Source organism: Delphinus delphis, chromosome 2, assembly GCF_949987515.2.
Source record: "Delphinus delphis chromosome 2, mDelDel1.2, whole genome shotgun sequence".
In the NCBI taxonomy this organism is placed as follows: domain Eukaryota; kingdom Metazoa; phylum Chordata; class Mammalia; order Artiodactyla; family Delphinidae; genus Delphinus; species Delphinus delphis.
In genome coordinates, this window is record NC_082684.1 from 9057680 (window position 1) to 9078149 (window position 20470).

General features: G+C 45.6%; 1 protein-coding gene across 2 annotated transcripts in view; it reads left to right on the forward strand.

The window, feature by feature from the left end:
• The window catches only part of ATG2B (autophagy related 2B), a 76592-nt gene extending 71556 nt beyond the window's left edge, over nucleotides 1–5036 (forward strand). For both annotated transcript variants that reach the window (XM_060003959.1, XM_060003960.1), the window contains exon 42: nucleotides 1848–5036. In XM_060003959.1, coding sequence (XP_059859942.1) covers nucleotides 1848–2078 — 231 coding nt within the window. In that variant the 3' untranslated portion in view covers nucleotides 2079–5036. The remainder of the gene's footprint in view (nucleotides 1–1847) is intronic.
• Nucleotides 5037–20470: the final 15434 nt, after the last annotated feature.

Consider the following 20470-nt stretch of genomic DNA (forward strand, 5'->3'; position numbering starts at 1 on the left):
TGAAGCCTACGTACCTAGAGCCTGTGCTCCACAACAAGAGAAGCCACCGCAGTGAGAAGCCCATGCACCACAATGAAGAGTAGCCCCCACTCACTGCAACTAGAGAAAAACCCGCGCACAGCAACAAAGACCCAACGCAGCCAAAAATAAATAAATAAATAAATTTATAAAAAAAATACTGTCTCTTTTTGTATTATATGTTGGTAACTCAGAGATCAAGAGGAAACATCACATGTGTTTCACAAGATCAGGGGTTGGCAAATGATAGGTCTCAGGTCAGATCTGGCCCATGCCTGTTTTTATATGGACCGTCTAGTAAGAATGATTTTTACAGTCTTAAAGGCTTGTAAAAAGAAGAAAACAAGAAGGAAGAAGAAGAGTATATGACAGAGACTGTGCAGCCCGCAAATACTTACCACCTGGCCCTTTGCAGGGACAGTTTGCCGAGCCCTGCTCTGCATGATCAGGTCTCGTGGTGGTTGGGGAGCAGTGGTGAGGGAAGTAGTAGTTGTAGGAGCTGTTCGGTGAGCACTTAGTACCTGCTGAGTTGTACCGGGCTCTTTAGGTGCAGTATTTCATTTAACTCTAACAATCACTACAGCATTTTCATTCCCCTCTTAAAGCACTTGTGTCAGGTCACACAGCTAAATGATGGAGCTGAGGTTTGAATTTGCTTGGTGGTGCTGATCACCACGTTCTGACACACTAACAGCGACTGTTTGTGGGTTAGGGAGGGGACCTGGGAGCAGGCAGGAGGAGGATGTGGGCAAATGTGTAAATTGTAAGCATCTTCACTGTGGTGACGGTTTTACTTGTTGGCTGTTATTCTGTAGATAGTTTGAGCAATAGCACTTACATTTTTTTTTTTAGCTCTTCTGTAACCCCCTCCCCGCCACGGTATTACATGTTTTTTGCCTGCTGTGCTGTGTAAAAATGATACTCCCATCAGGTTGTCAAAGTGAGGGCTAGACTTTGGACTAGGGCAAAGCTCCTTGATTTCCCTGGAGAGCCCAAAGTTCCTCTCGTTGTGCCTGTCACTGAAATGGTCACAGTGGAATAGTGCCTCGTGGCCCCTAAGGGATTTTGAGTTAGACAAATGGTGGAGATTTGAAAGTCATGTATGGCGTTTTACCACTCTGGCTTGACCTACTCATTTACGTATTCAGCTCTAAAGCTCAGCACTCATGATTATTTTAATGTTACACAGTTAGAAGAAAGATGAAAAATGCTGCAGAAGCTTTGTTTCTAATTATTAAACATGGTCCTGCTTTATGTTCTCAGAATTTTCTCTGTTTAATCCAGTAAAATGTTCTATTTAGCCTTTTATCTTAATTGAATGGTCCACAGTTATCTCTTCTAGTACATAGCCAGTAATTTAAAACAAATTAAGTTATTTTCTGGAGCTTAGTCAAATTAGGTTTTTTGTTACAGTTGAATCACAGGTGCTATCCCCATATTCATTTAGTGATTATATTTATTCAAGAAGCTTTGTTTGCTAAGTTTGATTTAACTAGAGTGATTACTGGTGCCAGAAGAGCTGCTCTTGGATTATTGACTATTTCTGTAAGCTTCCCCACGTGAAACTGTAGTTTACAATTGTAGTGTACACAACTGTCACAATAAAATGCTAAATCATAATAATTGCATCTTACTTTCCCTTATAATTAGAATTGTCATAAAAATAATTATCCTGGCTTATCTCAAAAGTACAGGTTCTGTTTTGTTTTGTTTTTTGTCTAGTTACAAACCTGCTGTTGATTAACTCGACTAAAGTGTGTATTATGAGAGAATTTAGAGAGTTTTCTGACCAGTGATTTGCTCCCCTTCTCTCCCCTCCCCCCTTACAGGGAATTGCAGACACGGCTCAGACCATTTACGAAACCGCAGCCCGGGAGCACGAGAGCAGAGGGGTGACTGGCGCCGTGGGCGAGGTCCTGCGCCAGATCCCTCCAGCCGTGGTGAAACCTCTGATCGTTGCCACAGAAGCAACATCCAGCGTCTTAGGTGGCATGAGAAACCAAATCAGACCAGACGTTCGGCAAGACGAGTCACAGAAATGGCGCCACGGAGAAGACTGACGTTTCAGACGTGGTTCTTCATGAAGATAATGAGGGTGGAAATAAGGAACAGAGTATCCCACTGGCAGCTTCAGGGGGAACTCGCTTAATTTTATTGTGCTCATCTCAGGAACAAAACCATTTCTTAGTGAAATAATTTAGTATCAAAACAACATGCAACCAAAACCTTTTGACATTTTAGGGCTAGTTTGGTACTTGCCTGTAGGATAGAAACGTTTGGTGGCTGGTGTCAAAAGTCCATGAAGCATTTGCTGCCCAGTTAGTGGAATGTTTGCTTTTATTAAAATGACTGTACTTTTCCGTGTTACAGACAGCTGTCATTGGAAACCTCCTTTTACAGTACAGAGTGCTCAGAAACATTGGAGCACTTTGAAAGCACTATTTACGTTGCTCTAAGGAGTTGATTTTTCTCCAGGTTTGAAGAGAATCACAGCTTCGAAACTTTCATTGAAAATGAGAGACAGAAGCCACAGGGAAAGTAAAACAAATAGGATTTTCAATATAAATACCCGTGAGGGAAAAATAACCTAGTCTGTTGGATTTAGTGTTCCCGTACTCGCGAACAATGTCGTTTCCATTTGCTCAGAAGAGCCTTCTGTGGGAGTTTGAGAACGTGAATGTCGCAGACTTGTTCTGTTGTGTTGCACTTTATTGTGTGTGTGTGTGTCTGTGTGTGTGTGTGTGTGTGTGTGTGTGTGTTTAGATTAATACAAGTTATGTGCTATATTCTACGTGTAATTTATAGAGTTACACAAAATATAAAGAGGGGTAAGTCTGAAGGTTTTTGGCAAAGGAAGGTAACTCAAATGTAATAACTTTCATTCATTCTGAGTGTAAATGAAAGTGTGCATTCTATAATGAACTGGGGCCCATCTAATTGTTTATATATTCAATTATAAGCAGGTGTAGTGCAAGGTTATTAGGAATGTGTGGAAAGGGAGATTGAAAGTGGTTTTTACTCTTTTGAAATTAACCAAAAATCCTCCAAATATGCCCTAGTCAGCTATTTCGAAGTACCATTTTTACTTGGTTAACAATGTACATTTTGATAATCTGTCAGGAATGAATAAAATATTTTTATTGAAAGGTAAAATTGTTTTATGCTTCCATGAATATTTTGCTTCTCTTAGAGCATATTCATAGATGCAATACTAGAATTTATTCCAAGACCCTTGGGAACACTTTCTCAAAATTGATTTTGGTTAATAGCAAGTAAATCATTACCTAGGAGTGAGAGGGAAATTGTTCTCAAGAACTCAGCCTCTAACTTTAGATTAATCTAGCAGAAAGAAAATATAGGACTTTGTATTCATCCACTGTTTAAAGTTGCACGATGTACATCCTCATTTTCTAGAGTGGGGGGATGTCATCGAGGTGAATTTGGATTTCACAACTGCTTTCACTTTGGGGTTTGGAAAATGACGTATCAATTTCATTCTCTAAACTTTCTAAACAAGAAAGCAAATGTAAACCAAAAATCTGAACATTTAAAATTTATAAAATGATGTTAAATAGCATTTGATTTAATTTTGTTTTCTGTTTACTGCTGAAAAACTTAAAAGGATAGTGCTCAGAAAACCACCTGTTTAAGCATCACAGGACCGTTTATTACTCGGCCCTAGTTAGATGGAGTCCACCCAGAACGTGGTCCTGAACGCTAGCCATGGCTGTTTATTATATGAAGCTTCAGCCTGCTTCCGGGGTGCTTTCCAGGCACCCCCGCATTGACACCAGTATTTTCCCTTATAAGGGAACATGCTGTGTGTGATATCTGTGATGATTAATCAAACTGGAAAACACTAGCTCAAATTTAAAAATATAAAATCTCTTTATTAAATATATTTTCCATACTACATCTAATTGAACTTAAATAATTAGTATAGGGAGAAATAATCATCCTCTTCTTTGTACTCTGAGTTGCAAATGGATCTGTTTTTTTTGACAAATTGGGTTTATAAGTCCCATTTAAACATATGTCTTTATAGTGTAATTTCCATGGCTCTCTGTTCTGCCCTCCTGCACCTGCTTTTAATAGAATCCATGTTTGGGAACAGAAACCTTGTGTCTCAGAAAGATTCAGTGTCAGGGTCTAGTCATTGTCAGTTTAACCAAGATGCTCTTTACTTGAGATGTTTACATAGAGGTCCTTTCTATATTTGAATACTTAGGCATTGTTAAATGTCCTTAATTTTTTCTATAGTGTCTTTTCGAACTTTTACGTCACCATGACACAGTAGAGAGTGTTGGCAGGATCCTCGTGTTGTCAGATCTGTGACTTACCAAGTGGATGCTTTTGCCAAGACATTGAGTTTCTTTGTGCCTCTGGGTCCCTCTCTGTAAATGAAGGGGTTTCTTACGACAAAGCCCAACAGAGATTTTCGGATGAGTAGAGCGTGTGTGTGTATGCATGTGAATGATGACGTGGGATGTGGCACTCCGTTGAGTGCCCCAGGCCTCTGGCACCTGGGACGGGTGGTGGTGTCGAACGAGAGCACTGGCCACATCACACCCACAGTAGCCACGGCTCCTTCAGATCTCTGATCTCTTAGAGTAACGTGTCTCTGAACGGCCATGGTGCCTTCAAGGCTGACTTCTGAATGGAGCAAACTGAGCATGTCCACGTACTGCTGCATTGAGTCCACGTTACGTTTCTCCCCGAGGGGTCCAGGTCAGCGAGCTTGATCAGGATACGTTTGTGAGTTTCAGAACCTCACAGTGTTGCAGGAACATGTTAAGACCACTTTACGTTATACAGGCAGCAGAGGCCATGGTGACATCTCCTCTTGATTAGGATCCCCCAGTTTCCCTTCCTGTCTGTCCACAGATTGCTGTTATTTACAGGTAGAATGTCCGCTCAGCATTTGCCTTTTAGGACAGATAGGATGCAATGTTTTTTTCTAGACATCATAGCGAAGACTTTCATTTTAGTAAAGCTTGGGTCCAATTTGGAGTCCCACTTAAGCACATATATTTAACATCAATATTTTTATAATGCAGAACTCCCTTTAAGAAAAAAAAAAAAAATCTTCCCAAATAGCAATGTGCCTAAAATGAGAAAAAGACTAAAAACCAGTATTTCCTGCGACATGCTATGCGTCACTTCCCTCTCCTTTAAAAACTGTGTTTTGTAGGTTTGGTGCCTTTGTTCAGTTCCCAAACAGTCCAAACAACTACGTCTGCTCCTCGGGGGCCACTCGCCACCCTCGGGTACTGTTGATTCAGGTTCTGTGCACCGTGTGTGCTCTCACCAGAGACGGGAGACAGAGGGCAGAGGCAAGTTAAGCAGTTTTAAACGAGGAATCCACACTTGCACTAAGTAGTTTTAGGATTAACAATTAATTATCTTACCACGAATTTAGATCTTGTATATGTAAAAAGCTGCATGACTCAGCTTAAGAGCAATCATTTACCTTTGCCCCGCCTCAGTTTTCTCACACCTGAGTGGGGTGTAAATGAACTCTCAGCTTGTGGCAGTGTGGCAGGGCTAGTGGCCCGTGGTGAGCAGTCTGTTCCCTGTTTCCCTTCATATCCTCTTGACCTACTTAAGACACGAGAGAAAATGTCTATAAAGTTCTTTAAGCGTCGTGAAAGGAAGGGCCTGTGCAGATGCAAAGCGATACTTTGCATCTGCAAATGCATCAACTGGACATACCCATTGGTACTAAATTGAATAACTCAAATATCAATATAAATTTGTGAGTCTTAGGTTAAAAAGGAAGGTTATTTGGGTAGTATATAGATAATGAAGGAAAGAAAATTTTTTTTCCATTACCAAGAAATCTTATTTCTGTGTCCCGGAAGGTATAGTCAGTCTCTTCATTGAGAATAACCGAGTGCTTTAATGCCAATTTAGTTTTATCTCAGAAGTTTCAGGATCATGCTAGGCATTGCTCCCTGCAGTAGACTTTACATGCACAGTGGCAAGTCAGCTAGTTTTAATCAGAAGTATTTTCCTTTCATTGTAGTGTCTGCAAATCAGAGAGAGAGAAGGCATTCTAACACACCACGATCGGCTTCTTTGGAGATGCGAAACTTGAGTTTCAACAATTCATATTTTGAAATGTCAGCAATTTTTAAAAACAGAGGTGTTAGACATTTTTGCTTCCTGTAACCAGTGTTGGCCCCTTGGTTTCAAGCATATTGCTTCATAAAAAGCACCAGATGGCTATCTGATGTATTTCAAGAGATTGTAGATGTGATGTTGGCTGACTCAGTGACATCTCTAATGCTCTGGGGGTGTTGAAATAGCAGCCCCTCCTTTAAGAAACATGTTTACTTTGCTGTTTCACATGTACTTTGTGTATATGAAATGGCAGCTTCCAATTTCTAGTTGGATTTGTCTTACATTGTTTGTGTAACTTGCCGGTCACACAGGACTGTTTGCTTTTTCATTGCGAAATTTGGTAGGGACGCCAATTCAGCTCTTATGTTAATCCATCCTGATTTATTTTAGACATTGAATTGATCTCACCAGAAGTAAAAAGCATATGTTGTATATGTTGACTGTCGTTGCTAAGTTTCCTAATTGAGGTAATTATGGATATGAATACTTTAAGAATACTGATGCTATATGAGTATTTTTGTGGAAATGTTAACTTGTTAGTGTGACTATTATGAATTTAAGAATATTCTTGAAGAAAATTAAAATATTTACTCTTTGGAGTTTGCTCTAAACACTATTGTCTTTCACCAAGAAATGTTCCCTGTATAAAAAGCCTGTATAAAATACTTCTTGAGGCAGAGGGTAGGTCTGTGTCAGATCCTGTTGCTGTGAATGGTGTTCCTATGATCCTGTGCTGATAAGTACTTCTAATAGCAACTCTTGTAGCTACCTGCTGCTGCCTTCTGAGATACATAGGGCATATAATGTTAGAATTTGCCACTCCTTCCCCTTTTGGGATATTAATCACTGCATTAGTTATCTTATCTCCACAATGTAGACTTGCAGCAAACACATCTTATAGTTTTGGTCTTAGGGACCTAGATAAATACTTGAAAAACCTGTTCTTTTTGGAGGAATATTATTATTTATAAAAGGAATATTTAAAAGAAATATTTATTCTTAAAGACAGTACTGTAAAATAAGTTTTGATGTGACAGATGTCATTATATGACCATCCACTGTGAGCAATCATGGAAAAATCGTGAGTCACAACACACTTCACACATGACTCTTGTGAGAGAGGGAAGGGAACCTTTGTGAGGTGCTTGCTGTGAGCCAGGTTCTTTATATAACCCCAATAGCCCCTCTGAGGGGTGCTTGTAATAATCCCTCTTTTCCAGAGGAGGAGACTGAGGTTCAGAGAGGTCAAGGAAGTTTCTTAAGGTCCCATGGTTTGATTCCCAAAGCCCATGCTCATTCTAGGATTTTATTTTAAGAGGAACTTGTACCGTTGTCTAAATTAGTGACAACTCTTCACTAATTAGGAAACCAAGGAAGGAATTTTGCTAGAAAATGGAGATTATAGGCTCTCAGAATACTTTAGTCAGCCAAACTTGCTTATCTTGCATCTCCACCCCTCTCCCCTCTCCAGGCTGGGCTCCAGCCACAATCGTTAAGTCTGGGAGCAGGGCTAAGTTAGATTCTCTCCACTTTAGAAATCTTACCCTTGGGGCTGGATAAGCTTTTGCTGTGGGGCTGTCCTGTGCACTGTAGGATGTTTAGCAGCGTCCTTGGCCTTACCCAGTACATGCAAGTAGCACCCCATCCCCACTTGTGTAAACCAAAAATGTCTTCAGACATGGCCAAGTGTCCCCTGGGTGGCAAATGTCCCCTGGGTGGCAAAAGCCCACTGGTGCAAACCACTGGGCCAAAAGCTCCCCTGGTGAAAATCATGTGCGGCATGGAGCGAGCACAGTGCGTAAGAGCCTCCCCACATTCCTTTCTGGAATATTCTGCCTGGTTCCTCCTTATCTCAGCTTAAAGATTACCCTTCTCAGGCCCAGCCACCCTTACCTCTTTATTACCTCATTATTCATTATAGCACACACTCCTCTCAACAAACTTTGTGGCATTTCTCTCATTTTAAATTCAACATTTGTTAAGTATTTCCTGTGTGATTACTACTTTGTTCAAACCTCAACAACATGGCATTCACATTCCGTACCAGCCAGGGTCCTGGCAGGAAGCAGATGGCCGGCCACTGGGGCGACTGAAGGAGGTGTAAGGAAGGGACTTGATTTAGCATAGGTGGGCAGGGGCAAGGGAGATCCACTGGCACCTCGGGAGCTGACTCGGCCTCAGCTCTGTGAGTCAGTGGTGGTGTCTGACTTTTTCCCGCTGACCTTGGACACAGGAACACGAGGCTGCTCCCCCTTTCCCATCCCATCTATCAGGAGACTGAAGCAGTGCTAAGCCTCACCACAGGCCTGAGGGGACAAAGAGATAGAGTGATTCACAGAACCCGTAGCTGAAGGAGAGGGCTGCCTGATACAGCTGTGGCCTTAGGTGGAGCCAAGTAGCCAGAGGGGCCCAGACCACTAAATCCCACCCTCGGGCTCCTGCTTTCCCACCTCCTGCTGGAGCCTCCCATAGGTTGAGCCTAACTTACTGCAGTATCTCAGGCTCAGCCTCCCCTGCAGAGAGCAGGGGAGAGGGGGGTGGAGAGTGGATCTGGAGGGGCAAATGAAAGCTGTCCAGCACTCGGACATGATTTGTATTTGTACTATTGTCTTCATTCTGCAGATGACAACACTGAGGCTTAGGATAAGTGACCTCCCCAAAGCCACACAATGTACTAGTTAAGGAACACTAGTCACTGATGACAGATAACCCCCCGAATCCCAGCAGCTTAACAAAAAAATTATTTCTCATTTACATCAAGTCCAGTCAGTGCTCCTGAATATCTGGCAGCTCTCCCCTAAGTGGTGCTGGAATAGCCCAGGCCCCTTCCATCTTGTGGCTCTGCCTCCCCATTCAGAATCTGCCTCACAGGAAAGAGGACAGCCTAGTGCTGGAGACTTTTGCCCACATTCTATTGGTCAGAATCCTGTCACATGATCACACTTGGCTTCAAGGGAAGCTGGGTAATGTAGTCTTGCTGTGCACCTAGGCAGGAAGGAAATGGAGGTTGGTGGGCACGTAGCCAGACTCTTATCCACTGGAAAAAATAATGCACAACCTCAAAGTAGAGAATTATGTTTTATTTGGCACTCTTTCTGAGGACTTCAAGCCCAGAAGACAGCCCCTCAGTTAGCTCTGAGGGACTGCTCTGAAGAGGTAAGGGAGGAGCCAGGATACATAGGAGTTTTTGCAATGAAGACCAGGTAGTTGGACTTCAAAAGATTACTGTTAATTAAAGAAAATCAGGTCTCTCAAGTTAAGGACTTCAGCACTTTTCTGTGTATGGGAAGATGCAAGAGTCTGGGCTCCTTGAAACCATTCCTTTGATGTGCACCTCAGCTATCTGGGACCAGTATCCCCTGCTTTCCCATCCTGATTCCCCTCAGGGTACACCACTGGGGGCAGATGCCATGGCTGAGGGCTGGCAGCGAGGTCATTTGTCTCCATCCTGAGTTCCCTCAGGGCTCACCATCAGGGCAGCTGTAGTGGCTTGGTGGCTGCAACATCCTTTGTTTAGTAATATGGCAGGCAACATTTTCCACTCACACTGCTACGTGCAGAGATGTTAATCCAAGAATGTCTTGACTCCAGACCCATGCTCTTAGCACAGACTCTGTTGGAATTACAATCAGTTACACTCCAGGATAATTTGATACAACCAAAGTTTGGATATTATTTTTTCCTCCTTGTTTGTTTACATTCCTGAAAGCAGTTCCTGCTGTAGCAAACACATTCAATTCAGCAAACGTTGCTGAGTAATGAGGCAGGATAGTATAACGTAGTGGTTCTCAAAATGAGTCCGTGTACGGGAATCAGCTGAGGAGCTTTTAAAAATTCCAAAACCCATACCACACCCGAGACCAATTAAATCACAATATAATGTATTAAATGTACTTTTTGAAGGTGTACTTTTGAAGCTCCCTAGGTGACTAATTGCAGACAAGTTGGGGAACTGCTGGTATAGTGGCTAAGAATATATATTTTTGAGTCAGACTGCCCGGGTGTGAACCCAGGCTGCATTACTTGTTAGCTGTGTGGCCTTGGGGAAGTTGCTTAACCTTTCTGTGCTTCAGTTTCCTCCTCTGTAAAATGGAGCTAATAATAGCGTTGTTATGAGGATTACGCGAGTTAATCAGAACAGTGTCTGACACAGAGTAAGTACCATCTAAGTGCTAGATACTGTTACTGTTCCTCGAATGCCTACTGTGAGCAATGCCCTGGGCCAGAGATGAAAGATATGGTCCTCGATTTGGGGGAACTCAGAACCCAGTGGGAATACATCAGACTCTAATATAAAACAGCTTAGACACAGCTAATCATTCCAGCCATTTGTTCCTTATAAATGGAAATCAATTTGTTTTGCTTCTGGGAAATTGAATGGCATTTTACGAAGCCGAGGAAAGGAGCAGAAGCTGCTCAGGGCAGTTTTAGAATTGGAATTCCTGGTTTTGAAGACACCACCTGGTCTCCTCTTTCACTGCCATCCAGACATCTGCTTCCCTGGCGTTAAACACAGATCCGGGGCAGGCTTGGGAAAGCTGGGGGAGCCGCTTCCCTTTTTAGCCTGATGTTCAGGATTGACTGGTTACAGGGAAATTTGAGTTGAAGGGGACATCTTGGGTAGCATCTGGAAATAAAAGTCAAGGAGGGTGCTGGAGGCAAAGTCTTTGGGGTTTTGGGTTTGCTGAGAAAAATGAGTATTAGCACAACCTTACAGTAAGAATTTTTAAGGCTGTCAGAAGAGGGTAAAACATTCTTTTAAATTTAGATTTCACTGAGGTATAAAGGAAAACACGACTGCTCGTTGCCAAGTACTACCATTGCTTCCAAAACCTAATGTGAGCATTTGTCAGCCCAGATGTGGCCCATTTATTTTTAGAGTGATGGACCTCAAGGCTACAACTCAAAAAACACTTAACATTTAGTAAAAGTTAAGCACAATACCGCCCCCCCCAAATATGCTATTTAAAAATCAGTATCAATGTCATAGCTCTATAGTTAGACATCCTCTTTCCATTTACAACAAGCACTTCTAAGGCCAATTAAATACCTCCCTTCCTTCTCCATTTCAGTTTAAACTTAAGCTTTACTTACTTCCCCTCACCCCACCCCCATTTTCTTTAAAATATTCTTTTCTTCAAAACCCTCCTTAATCCTTCATACCAGATTTCATTTTGAAAGCTATCTTCTTAGTCTTTATGTCTTATTTGCTGAGCTGGGGTTTCAGCCAACTCGCTACCCCCAAGGATTGACCTTGAGCAAATCACTGAACTTGGCTGCACTTCAGTTTCTCAGTAGTTTTGATACCAATCAGGGTTCTTGGCCTTCTCCAATCAACAGAAATTGACAAGAGGCCAGACAAGAAATTCGGGCAAGGTTTATTGGGGCCCATGTGGTCACAGGAGGGACTGAGAACTAGTAACAGGTTCCCTTGTTTGCTCCCTGAGCGGAGGCAAGCTCATTCCTTATATGGAGTGAGGGTAGGGTTGTGTCCAAGGGTCAGGCTAGAGGGTGGCTTAGGTGGGTTGCCCACCCCTTTGGTGGTGTTGAGTGCAGGGGGCAGTACCCTGCTTTTGCTCCCAGTTCTTCAGAAGTGGCAGTTGGGTTTTTTGGTCTTTTTGTATCTTTTGTCCAGAATTTGCCCCAACTGTGCATACCCGCAGTTATTTTTTAGTCTGTTATAGATTCTTTGTATTTTGTATCTCGAGGAGATGTTTGTCCAGGTGCAAGCATTGCAGCACTGCAGCAAAGGGTCCCAGGTTCCAGCCTTGAGGCAGGAGATAGATGGGCCCCCGGGGCGAACAGTTTGAGTTTGGTCCTGTGGACCTATACTCCGAGACAAGAATAACAGGACAATTGAGAGAGGAGGCTGGGCCCTGCCCAGACAGAAGTTAAGAGACCACATATTCCTCATTCTCAAAGTCAGGAGACCTCCCCAACTACACATGAACAGAAAGGCTCGTTGGAGGTCAAAAGGGAAGTGATGCTAAGTGGCTAAATCTACCCATAGTCCTCTTCAGTAGAATCCATCTTGGCTAAGAGATGCACACGCACACGTGGGAAGATACTGAGATACACCAAATACGGACTTTTTGAACTAAGCAAATCAAAATGATTGGCAAAAGGAAACCCAGAAGAAATGCCCCATAAAAGTGATTCAAACTGCCACAAGGGCACGACTCTCTCTTGGAGCCTGCCTGTGTGTCTATCCACATGTACTGTACATTTTTTTTCCTAATAAATAATTTACTTGTTTCCCTACTTTCCTTCTTTGTGGGAATTCTTTTTCTGCAAAGCCGTAGGGCCAGAGCCTTGTCGCTGACCACTGGTCTAGTGGCTAGGATTCGGTGCTCTCACTGCCGCGACCTGACCTCAAGCACTGGCTGGGAACTGAAACCCTGCTTCAAGCCGCTGCTGGCCGAGGCCACCCAAGATCAGCCTGTCTCAGTTTATCTGTTGGATGGATCACTACAAGGGGAAACACTGAATCAACGATACGTAACACCCATTTAAAATTGGAGTGGCTCTTGCCAATTGCCCTCTTATAGAAGTTGTACCTTCTGACGTACCCACCAACAGGGCTCAAGAGCAATTGTTGTCTTTCCACGTTTCCATGTTTTGTTAAGCTTTGTAACCTATCTGTTGTAACCCATTCAAGGACCTGCTTTGAAAATTTGTGCAGAAACACTTCTGGGGAAAGAGCACTCTTCTTCGAGGCCAGCAGGGGACGCCCGCTCCCCTCCTGAGTGGAACTTTGGTTTCCAGCATTTGCCCCCTACAAAGCCTCTGCAGCCCATCTGAGCCTGCGCAAATTCTGACCCCGCGCACGGTGGGAAGGTTTCGGAAAAATCCTATCCCTACCCTTTCGCAAGGCTCGTCTGTGGCAGCGTCCTCTTGGTCGAGGAAATAGCTTAAATTTAAAATGAAAATGTCATTTGATTTCACAATTAGTTTCTCCCTGTAAATACTGGTTTGAGCGGTAAAGCACAGCCAGCCCCTCTCTCAATCCCCGAGGCTTGTGAAAGTTGCCCTGGTGCAATTTTCACAACAGGTTGATAAGGGAATATTTGAGACCTGAGACAACAGAAATGTGCTTTATATTCAGATAAAGATTTTTTTTTTTTTTTTTTTTTTTTTGCGGTACGCGGGCCTCTCACTGCTGTGGCCTCTCCCGTTGCGGAGCGCAGGCTCCGGACTCGTAGGCTCAGCGGCCATGGCTCACGGGCCCAGCCGCTCCGCGGCATGTGGGATCTTCCCGGACCGGGGCACGAACCCGTGTCCCCTGCATCGGCAGGCGGACTCTCAACCACTGCACCACCATGGAAGCACCAGATAAAGATTTCTGTTGTGTTTTCCCAGCAGGCGGTATGTAAAGGTGAGTCTGAAACAGAAGCCTATTTAAGCTTCTCTGCTAATTCATTCCTCTACTGGGAATGCAGCCCCAGCCCTGAATCCTGCCACTCAAGGCTGGGGCTAGGGTGTGGCGGCTGAGGCCCTCGCCTTGGGCACAAAGTTTAAGGAAGGCGGGGTGAGTACAGGAGCACAGCAGTAGTCAAGATAATAATTCAATGCAATGTTTTTCAAAACTCAAAATGAATGCCAAACACCCATGATGAACAAAAGAGTGACATTTTAAATAAAGACAGGATGACCCATGCACCTCCATGCTCATCTCAGTGGCCTCCCTCTCAGCCAGGTCTGCTGGACCCTGTCTTTCCTTAAAATGTGATGTTTTGCTCATTATGACTGAATCACATTATTCCCTTTGCTCCCTCTTTCCCAGTCTTACCCGCCCCTCACCCCCATCACAAGGTTGGCTATAGTATGATGTGGGGAAAATAACATTGGAAGAAGCCACAGGGCGAAGGTGAGGGGTATTTATTGTTAAACACTGGGAATGATGCCAGAATCAATGATGGCCAGTTGCTATAAACGATGTCACTGTTTGGACTGGAGGAGAGCTTCTGCTGATATTAGCAAACATTTATTGCATGTACAATGCTGAGTGATTCTCTGTGTTTGGCTATTTAATCATTCCAACTGTTGTTTGTGCAGAGTCCCCACTCCCCACCGCCCCATCTCCAAGCGTGCCGGCCTCCTAGCCTCCCTTTGCTCACACTTTCCTAGCGCCATGGCTTCTCCCCTTCCCTTTGTTAAGTTCAGTCCTTCAAGAGCTGAAATTCTACCACCTCCAGGAAGTCCCCCCAGATCACTAGCCTTTCCTAGAAGTCTTTGTTGAGTAACTGGATCAGATCAGCCAAAATGTGGTTCTCAGCTGGGCATGGGGGATGATTTGCTCCCAGAGGACATTTGGTCGTATCTGGAGACATTTTGGTCGTCACACTGGGGGAGGGCGGATGCTCCTGGCGTCTAGTGGGTAGAGTCCTGAGATGCTGCTAAACTTCCTACAACGCCCAGGCCAGCCCGCACAACAGAGAGCTATCTGGGCCCAAATGTCCTCAGGGCCAAGAACCCTGCATCAACCTTGCTAAGGTATTTTGTGAAAACTCAAGAATCAGATTTGCATTTCACCAACAGGCTTTCATGTTTTTATGCAAGATGTTTGGAACTTGAGTCCTGTGGAGTAAGGGATGGGCAAGGTAGTAGGAGCTGGGATTTGAGGACACTCCTGTCTTCCTGCCTCAGTTCTGAACTAAAGGAGGCAACAGGGCTCAGCAGATGGGGCCACCACGTCATCTTTTTTTTTTTTTTGCCGTATGCAGGCCTCTCACTGCTATGGCCGGACACGCAGACTCAGCGGCCATGGCTCACGGGCCCAGCCGCTCCGCAGCATGTGGGATCTTCCCGGACCGGGGCACGAACCCGTGTCCCCTGCATCGGCAGGCGGACTCTCAACCACTGCGCCACCAGGGAAGCCCGTTATCTTTGTTACTGAGAAGAACTCACTTGGACAGTGTCACTCAGGCATGTGACAACAATGGGCTTCTTAGTTCTGAATCCCAGAATCAGGCTGACTTACCCACACAGGCCCAGACAGTGCTGACAGTTTCCCGCCTCTGAGGAAGAACCTCATGGCTGAGAGAAGCCCGGGGTCTGCAGACAGCACTTCCCAAAGAGTGAGTACGGAGGAGGGAATTGCACTCTGTAGGCTCAGTTCTTTTTTTATGAAACTGATCAATCAGATAAATCACTTTTCTTCTTTGGAGAGGAGTAAGGGGTGGGCAAGAGGCCCAGAGTTTAGGGAGCACTCCCTCTTCATTGAAACATGCTGAATCAGTGAGGATGAGCTAGGTTCTGCTGCAGTAAAAAACATCCCCCAACTCTGTAGCTTAAGAGCAACAAAGGTTGATTTCTCACTCATGCTGCATGTTTAACACAGGGGCCCTGCTCTTCTAGTCCTTCAGGGGTCCAGGCTGATGGGCTGTACATCTTAATGACACCACGGTCTTGACACAAGTCCCCAGGGTTCACTATGGCAGAGGAAAGGAGGTCACAAAGAATTCTGCTCTTAAATGCTCCTGCCTAGAAGTGACACACGGGTGCCCTCACATTGACCAAAGAAGTGCGAAGGCAACTCTTAGCTTCAACAGGGTGAGGAAGTTCAGTCCTCCCACTTCCCAGAAGGACAGGGAACTAGAATTGTTGGAGAGCAGCAGTCATGTCTCGCGCAGAAGAGTGACGAAGGGTTTCCTGCCCCTCCCACTGCCTCCATCAACACTGGTCAAAGGCACTTCCATTGGAAAGACAAGGTTATCTCAGGGAGTGTTTTCCAGAGAGCCACTTGACAGGGCTGGAGGACTAGACATGGCAGGAGAAGAGCTGGCCCTGATCCCAGACCCCACATGGATGGTGTCACCTTGGGACGGGCAAAGCATTCTGGGCCTCAGTTTTTCCGTCAATAAATTAAACAGGCTGCACTGGCTGATCTCTTCCACGTCCTGTGAACTCTCTGAAGGGACGAAAAGTCTTATTTACTCTGCACCCCTATGCCTCACACAATACCCGCCCTGGATTGAACACTCAGTATGTGTAGTCAAAGCACTGAATGAATTAGCTGCTCTGATTCCATCTGAGTTTGGGAAGGTCACGGTTGGGGTGCTCCCCAGCCCACCATCATTACGCCTATCCCACTGTGGTTTTTAACTCTATCCAAGGTCAGCTCTGTGCCTACTGCACCCCCCGCTCGACCCCCAGAAGCAGAGCCACTAGCTGACTGGCTGCCTATCACAGGTGGGTGGGTGAACCCAGCCAAGACCAGCGGAAGAACCGCCCAGCTGAACCCAGCCCAAGTGGTCAACTACGGAACTGTGAGCTAAGGTGCTTGTTTTAAATCATTAAGTTTGGGGGTGTTTTTTATGCAGCGATAGATGACCGATACGCTCTTCAGGCTATCGTCCATGTTCTAGTGAAGTGATCTCTCTGAAACGCAGGCCTGAATATGACACTCCCCTGCTCAGAGCCTCCATTGACTGGCATGGCCTTCTGATACTTTTCTGTCTCCCGAAACTCCTGGAAAGTAAGCCTGGCCTCTTGCTCATTGCCTTAAATCCAACCCCAGACACAGGGAGCTCTGCCACCATCAAGGCAACTCAAATGGTGGCGTCCCTGGCACTCAGGTCTCTTCTCTGAACTCCCAGCCTCGTGGGCATCCCTGGTCTGGACAGAGCCCTGCCCCAGGAGTCCAGGTCACTGGGTAACCTTGGGTAATTCTCCACCCATCTCCGGGCCTTGGTGTCCTTGTCTGTGAAATGGAGGGGCTGAGCTTGATGATATTTTCTTTTTAAAACTTGTTATTAGATTCATAGCTCCCTCGTACTCTTTACTCAGTATCCCTCAGTGGTACTGTCTTACCTCAGTATGGTACAATGTCACAGCCAGGAAGCTGACGGGATATAATTGTTCAGCTTTTATTCAGATGGTACCCGTTTGACATGCACTCATATTGATGATATTTAAAGCCTCTTCTAGGTCATAGGAGGGAAATTCCCACCTGCTCTTTATCGAACTTGTGACTCACCTCTGGAGAACAAGAAACTGCCTGTGTCTACTGTGACACCGGGGAGTCTCCCCAGGCTGGGATTTAGTGGGGCTTAGCGCTTCTCAGTGCCCGTGATGGATGGGATGGTGGATGCGGCGGGGGAGGGAGGCCAGCAGCCGTGGACCCACATGACAGGCCCAAAGCTGGAAGTGGATTGGAGAGGAAGCTCCATGTCTGTACTCGGCCCTTCAGAGAGAGAGAGAGAGAGAGAGAGAGAGAGAGAGAGAGAGAGAGCTGGGGCGCTGGAGCTGGCGATGCTAGGAGACCCTTTGCTAACCCGCCATGCCAGGTGTTCGTTAGCCCTACAAGGTGAGGTCTGGGCCTGGACACAGGTGTGAAATATTCCAGGCAGGCACGTCCACTCATGGGAACTCAAAAATATTAATGTCTCCCTCAGCATTGATCCTCTTAACCAAGGCAGGAATTTCCTCATCTGCAAATGAATAATTGACCTTCCCAGTAGAAGAACAGAATCCTAATTGTGGGGTTTGCCAATTTCTGTCCTGCTGTAGGACCGTGCACTGTGCTTTGGTAAACGTGACGGGCATTCCATAAGTCAGGTGTTTACTTATCAGAGCCCGTGTTGACAGTCTACTGTTGAACTTCAGGCCGACGAGCAATGTTCTGATTTCTCAGGCCAGCACACTCTTCTAGAACGTGCAAGCCCTGTAAGGATTGTTGTAAGCTACAGCTTTAAAGCAGGGGCTGAGAAAGAAGGAAGGAGGGCATATTGGGGTCACTGCGCAAGAGACGATGTTATTTTCTCTTTCCAACTCTCTCTTCTTGCCGGATGCTTCTGCCTATTCTGGCCACTTTGCTATGGGGCTTTGCTCACTGGATTCCTGTGCAGGGGCTCAGAAATTGCACTGCGCTGGAGGCAAGCAAGCCCAGTGAGTGCAGCCTCCGCCCCTGGGGAAGAGGCTGATCTGTCAGCAGGGGCGCTGCTCCTCGGCTCCCTGAGGAAGCCCCAGGAGGTCAGCTCCAAGAGGACCAGGGATGCTCCTCTGTCTTGTTTCCTGCTTACGTTCCCTACTTAAGTGCCTGGCAAAAGCAGAGGCTCAATAAATATCAGATGAAGGAATGAGGGCAGATTCAGCATTGCAAGAGCTTCCAAGTGTTCAAGGGAAGCCCCGAAGATGGATTTTTTGTATGGAATTTAACTATTTGTTAAACACCGTGTGGTCCAGATTAGGTACGTGTGGAGGCGGGATCCTGCTTGTTGACCTAAATCCAGGCCACCTGAGCCTCTCTCTGCTCTCCAGGAAACCTACAGGGGCTGGGGCGCTGATCAGAGTGTTGTCCCTGATAGCTTATGAGGGCCTGGTGGCCCAGCCCCGCCAGCTTCTCCATCACCAGGCTCCAGCAACACCGGCGTCCTTTCCATTTCTTGAATGAATCTGGGTCTTTGCTGCTATCGCATAAGGACAAGTCCTTCCCGTGCAGCAGGAGAGGCTGCCCCTCCCCCGTCCCGCACTGTTCCGTGGAGACTGGCCTTGGCACCTGGCCTACTGGCCTCTCCTCCCCAGGTCCTTCCATCATCTTGCCTGCCTGATAACCCATCCCTCACCTCGCTAGTCTTTGACTGTCTTGTCCTTCTATTCCAACCGTGCATTGCCATGGCTGTCCTTGGTCCTTGTCATCTCCTGGGATGGCCCCACCTTCGGAAGGTTCTGTGCAAACATTCTTACTTGTGGCCACAGCCTCCTATTTTTCTTGCCCTCTCATCTAGGTACGCCTGCTACGCCTGTTCTTTAACCGTATCAACAGTAATCCGCTTCCCTCATCTCCTGTGTTCATTTTCTTCCCCAACTGAGCCATTTCCCGTAGTATAACCAGAATCCCCAACACCCTTGAACGTTGGCTGCCCATCTGGCAAATCCCCAACTCTGGAGCAATCCACTGTCTACCGTTCTCGGGCCCACTGAGCTTGGCTAGAGTAATTCACATAAGAAATGCATGCCTCCTGGCTCCAGCCGGGCCCTCAAAGCCGCTGGAAGACCTTCAGGCTTCCCTCCCTGCCCTTGACCATCATGTATCCTCCCAACACCTGCATCCTCCTCAAACCTCGAATCCTTCCAGGGCCGCCTCATCCTTCCTTCCTTCCTTCCTTCATCCTCCTCCTTAACCTATGAACCATCCTGTCTCCGGATCTGATTAGTTTCTTTTCTCTGGAACACTCCTTTCCCCCATTTTGCTTGTCCTTTGGGACTCAGCTTCTATGTCTCTTCCTCTGGGAAACCCTCTCGAGCCGTCCCCTCCCAGCACCCCAGGCTGGACACCCCTTCTCTCTGCTCCCAGAGCACCTGCTCTCACCTGACACTGGATCACCCTACTCTGTGACACTGTCCTAATTATCGTCCCTGTTGCCACGGCCTCCTGGAAGACAGACTTGCTCAGGTTCACTGCTGGGACCCTCGCAGCAAGAAAGATACTGAAGCATTAAGTGTTCAGTAGATATCGTTTCACATGCAGCCTACGCTTTTTACCTGTGTATGCGGTTCTGCCTCTACCAGCCCTTTCTCCCTCTCTCCATGTACCAGATTCTAACCCCTGTCAAACTCAGCTCACAGTTCACTCCCTTCACAGCCTCTTTTTTATTTACATCTTTATTGCGGTATAATTGCTTTACAATGGTGTGTTAGTTTCTGCTTTATAACAAAGTGAATCAGTTATACATATACATATGTTCCCATATCTCCTCCCTCTTGCGTCTCCCTCCCTCCCACCCTCCCTATCCCACCCCTCTAGGTGGTCACAAACCACTGAGCTTATCTCCCTGTGCCATGCGGCTGCTTCCCACTAGCTATCTATTTTACATTTGGTAGTGTATATATGTCCATGCCTCTCTCTCACTTTGTCACAGCTTACCCTTCCCCCTCCCCATATCCTCAAGTCCATTCTCTAGTAGGTCTGTGTCTTTATTCCTGTCTTACCCCTAGGTTCTTCATGACATTTTTTTTCTTAAATTCCATATATATGTGTTAGCATACGGTATTTGTCTTTCTCTTTCTGACTTATTTCACTCTGTATGACAGACTCTAGGTCCATCCACCTCATTACAAATAGCTCAATTTCGTTTCTTTTTATGGCTGAGTAATATTCCATTGTATATATGTGCCACATCTTCTTTATCCATTCATCCGATGACGGGCACTTAGGTTGTTTCCATGTCCTGGCTATTGTAAATAGAGCTGCAATGAACATTTTGGTACATGACTCTTTTTGAATTATGGTTTTCTCAGGGTATATGCCCAGTAGTGGGATTGCTGGGTCATATGGTAGTTCTATTTGTAGATTTTGAAGGAACCTCCATACTGTTCTCCATAGTGG